The 4,732-nt window shown below is 42.3% G+C and overlaps 1 protein-coding gene across 1 annotated transcript; it reads left to right on the top strand.

The window, feature by feature from the left end:
* Window positions 1-597: 597 nt before the first annotated feature.
* MC4R (melanocortin 4 receptor) lies at window positions 598-4,525 on the top strand. The gene has a single exon (XM_019463875.2). It carries the CDS (start codon window positions 1,023-1,025, stop codon window positions 2,019-2,021), a length of 999 nt encoding a protein of 332 aa, XP_019319420.1. The 5' UTR covers window positions 598-1,022; the 3' UTR covers window positions 2,022-4,525.
* The last annotated feature ends 207 nt before the right edge of the window (window positions 4,526-4,732 follow it).

Genomic DNA, 4,732 nt, shown 5'->3' with positions numbered 1-4,732 from the left:
GCAGAAAGAGAGACACACACAGAATCCGAGGCAGGCTCCAGGCTCTGAGCGTTCAGCACAGAGCCCGATGCGGGGCTTGAACTCACAGACTGTGAGATCATGACCTGAGCCGAAGTCGGTCGCTCAACCGACTGGGCCACCCAGGTGCCCCTTAGGTGTTTTAAATTGAACCATTATTGCCTGGGTTCTTAAATCAAAGAAATTGAGAGTAAACAAATTCAATATCTTGACCAAAAAGACTGTGTATCTATTTCAGGAACACACACACACACACACACACACACACAGGTCTCTCTTTGAAGCAGTAATCAACCTGGGGTGCCTGGCTGGTGATATCAAAGAATGGCCTCTAGGGACGAAGTTGTTTTCCTTGAAAACTTGACAAGGAAAATTCAGTCTCTCTCATCCTGCTTGCTTCCCAATTCTACAAGCTTCTGCATCTGAATCGGTATTGCCCTGCAATTTGTATCTCCGGATTATCACCCGTGTCTCACAGACTTCCAGTGCATTTGGATTGGTCAGAAGGAAGCAGAGGAGGAGCCACTGTGAACATTTTTTTCCCTTCGCACACCATAAAATCAGCAGCAGCTACTAACACTCAAAGCAATGCTTCAGGTTGGGAACTAATACCTCCGAGGCAGCTGGTGTGACCATGCACACACAGATTCAGCTCCCAGTGGCACAGCAGCTACTAGGAAAATTATTTTGAAAAGACCTGACTGAATGCCTCAGGCTAAAGTTAAGGTGGAAGGGAGGACAGAAAAGCAAAGAGCAGACTCTTTCAACTGAGAATGAGTATTTCAGAAGCCTAAGATTTTACAATGAAGGTGATCAGAGCCGTTCCTGGGAGGCAGTAAAAACTCCATTTCCAGCCTTGGAGCATGTGACATTTACTCACAACAGGCATGCCAATTTCAGCCTCAGAACTTTCGGGCAGACAAAGGCGTGGAGAAAAGCACTGAGGCTACCTGACCCGAGAGATCGAATCAATTCCGAGGGGATCTGAATCCACTTGGTGCAGGATGAACTCCACTCATCACCATGGAATGCACACTTCTCTCCACTTCTGGAACCGCAGCACCTACGGACCGCACAGCAATGCCAGTGAGTCCCTTGGAAAAGGCTACTCTGATGGAGGGTGTTATGAGCAACTCTTTGTCTCCCCTGAGGTGTTCGTGACTCTGGGTGTCATAAGCTTGTTGGAGAATATTCTGGTGATTGTGGCAATAGCCAAGAACAAAAACCTGCATTCGCCCATGTACTTTTTCATCTGCAGCCTGGCCGTGGCTGATATGTTGGTGAGCGTGTCAAACGGATCCGAAACCATTGTCATCACCCTATTAAACAGTACAGATACGGACGCGCAGAGTTTCACCGTGAATATTGATAATGTCATTGACTCGGTGATCTGTAGCTCCTTGCTTGCATCGATTTGCAGTCTGCTCTCAATTGCAGTGGACAGGTACTTTACTATCTTTTATGCTCTCCAGTACCATAACATCATGACGGTCAGGCGGGTTGGGATCATCATAAGTTGTATCTGGGCAGCTTGCACGGTTTCGGGCGTTTTGTTCATCATCTACTCAGACAGCAGTGCTGTCATCATCTGCCTCATCACCATGTTCTTCACCATGCTGGCTCTCATGGCCTCTCTCTATGTCCACATGTTCCTCATGGCCAGACTGCACATTAAGAGAATTGCTGTCCTCCCGGGCACTGGCACCATCCGCCAAGGGGCCAACATGAAGGGTGCAATTACCCTGACCATACTGATTGGGGTCTTTGTTGTCTGCTGGGCCCCGTTCTTCCTCCACTTAATATTCTACATCTCTTGTCCCCAGAATCCTTACTGTGTGTGCTTCATGTCTCACTTTAACCTGTATCTCATACTGATCATGTGTAATTCCATCATCGACCCTCTAATTTATGCACTCCGGAGCCAAGAACTAAGGAAAACCTTCAAAGAGATCATCTGTTGCTATCCTCTAGGCGGCCTCTGTGATTTGTCTAGCAGATACTAACTGTGCAGATAGAAACGTGCATAAGAGACTTCTTCATTCTTACAGAACCGGAACGTTGTGCTTTGATGACCCTTTTTTCCTCTGTGTAAGGCATGGGTTGAGACTATCTGTTGTATAAATTTAAGTTTATGACTTTTTTTGGAATGGAAACAATGCCCAGTCTCTGTACATTTCTAATGTCTTGCTACTTTTTGGCTGTACAATGTTAATCCATATTATAGGTTGTAGGCACTATGAATGTATAAAGAAAAAAAAACTCTTATTAAAAGCATAAGAATGTTTCTTGTTACTCACAAGGATTTGACACTTAGCTTGTTTTAGTAACACAGAAATCACAGAATCATTAAATATACTCTAACAAATGGCTTCTTACATTACACTATCTAACACTGAAATGTAGAGATTTGATTGTAGCATTTGGGGGTAAATATTGAAGGATAGATGCTTAGTCAATAAAAAAAAAAACACCTGAAATTTCAAATAATAAGACGTGTTCATTCTCCTTGTACAGAGCAGAAACGAAGCTCCTATTGAGAGAAAAACAGCTTAAAAAACAAAAAACAAACAAACAAACAAAAACCCTGAGATCTTGAGCCAGAAAACTAGGTCTGTTTCTCAAAGACAAAGAGATTAATCAATTTGCCCAAGCAAACAGTCTGATATTCCACAAAGGCAATTCAGTCTGGGGTAGAGGGAGACAGCAGTTATAGGGATTAAAGTAGTCTAGAAAATCTAAGTGAACATGTCAAGCTACACTTCCTGATACCAGACCATTTTCAACCATCATTAGGAAAAACAGAGAATAAGGTCTTTCTATCCCTTTAACCAGGGACCCAGCGTCTGCTGAAATGTCCAGAAAACAGTGGTGCTGCACTGAGGGATCTGGCTTCCAATCTCTAAAGAACTACATGCTCAGTATTGAGTTCTTCTACTTTTCACCTGGAAGGGACTGGCTGTTTACTTATTGCTTATTTTCTGTACTGGAGTTTAAGTACTCATTATCAAGGATTTTAACTTGAAAAACCAAACCTATAGCACAAATATATCCATATAATATTTGTAAAGATCTAGAATAAGGGAATCACTAATGCTGATGGGTGATGAGCAGGAAAGAAGGCACTACCTGAATCCCAGAGGACGTCGTAACATAAACCAGAACCTGTACTTTCCAATTCACGAACGCTTTAAAAGTAAGAGAGAGAAAATACATTAGGCTGAGGATTACCAGTAAATTATCCTTTGCTTTCATTTAAAGTGTCTTCAAATGCTCACAGGCAGAGAGCACATGCAAAGGTGTTTCTGAATTCAAATATAAAGGTTTTACATATTGACAAGTCCCGAGAAACTTTCAGCATTCACGTGGAAACATTAGAATGGTGAGGTTCAAGTTTACACCTGAAAGGTGGCAAGGAAGCTTGACTGACTATGGCTCCTCTACTTGGATGCAAAAATACATGTGAGGACTTAAACACAGACTGATCCGACAGTCAGAACCCAAAGCTGTAGCAGAACACAGATAGTGTTTTTGTCTTTGCTGCTATTCCTGTCCATTCTTTCACATAGTGAGTTTGAAAGATCCCAGGGACTGGAGACACGGAACGGAGAGCTCTAAGTACGCCCATCCCGCGCGGTGGCTGTCCTTCCAGTCAATTCTCTCCCTTCAAGTGTCATCTCAAATGCTGCTTTGTCCACTGAGAACCACCCCCCCTTCTTCCACTGGCAGGAAATCTGGCTCCTTTGTCTCCACTTCTGTATCTCCTCTTGGGGCAGTTGGGATGAGGGTTAGTCATGAACCTGCCCCTCCAGACTTCTCTACACACCCAGGGCACAGTAGGCTTCCATTTCTTCAAGTGCTAAGACAGAGTCTTACTCATTTTTCCTGTTTTCCAAACATGCCTCTATCGTTTTACTCCCTCTTTCTCCAGTAAAACCAAGATTTTCCCAGAGGGACATATCGTCACCACCCAAAGTCCAGAGTTCACATTAGAGTCCCCTCATGGTGTGGTATATTTTATGCGTTTTGACAAATGTATAATGAAATGCATCCACCATTACATTACAGAATACAGCATTACTACAGAATAGTGTCACTGGGCATTGAGGAGGGCACCTGTTGGGATGAGCACTGGGTGTTGTATGGAAACCCATTTGACAATAAATTACGTATAAAAAAATCCTCTAATGCTCTGTCTATTCATCCCTCCTTTCCCTTAACCCCTGGCAACCAATGATCCTCGTACTGCCTCCATAGATTTGTCTTTTCCAGAATGCCTTATATTTGGAATCATACGGTATGTAACCTTCTCAGATTGTCTTCTTTCACTTGGTAATATGCATTTAAGATTCATTCCTTCATGTCTTCATGGTCTGATTGCTCATTTCTTTCTGTGCTGATTAATATTCAATTGTATGGATGTAATACAGTTTATTTATCCATTTATCTACTGAAGAACATCTTGGTTGCTTCCAAATTTTGGCAATTATGAATAAAGCTGCTATAAACATTTTTGTGTGGACAGAAGTTTTTAATTCCATGCCAGGAAGTAGGAATTTACTTTTAAAAACTTTATTATAAATACTTTGATACATGTTCCCATCGTTAAATATTTTGTTAAGGGTGGTTAGTCAGTATTTGAATTATGCTGGGAAGAAATATACATCTGAAGCATAACTCAAATACTGGTAAGGAGTATATACTCCAGATGTGAAAG

The sequence above is a fragment of the Panthera pardus genome, unplaced genomic scaffold (genome assembly GCF_024362965.1).
Source record: "Panthera pardus isolate Hobbes unplaced genomic scaffold, ASM2436296v1 HiC_scaffold_15, whole genome shotgun sequence".
NCBI lineage: Eukaryota > Metazoa > Chordata > Mammalia > Carnivora > Felidae > Panthera > Panthera pardus.
Note: the sequence above shows the minus strand (reverse complement) of the source record. Positions and strands in the feature narration are given on the sequence as shown.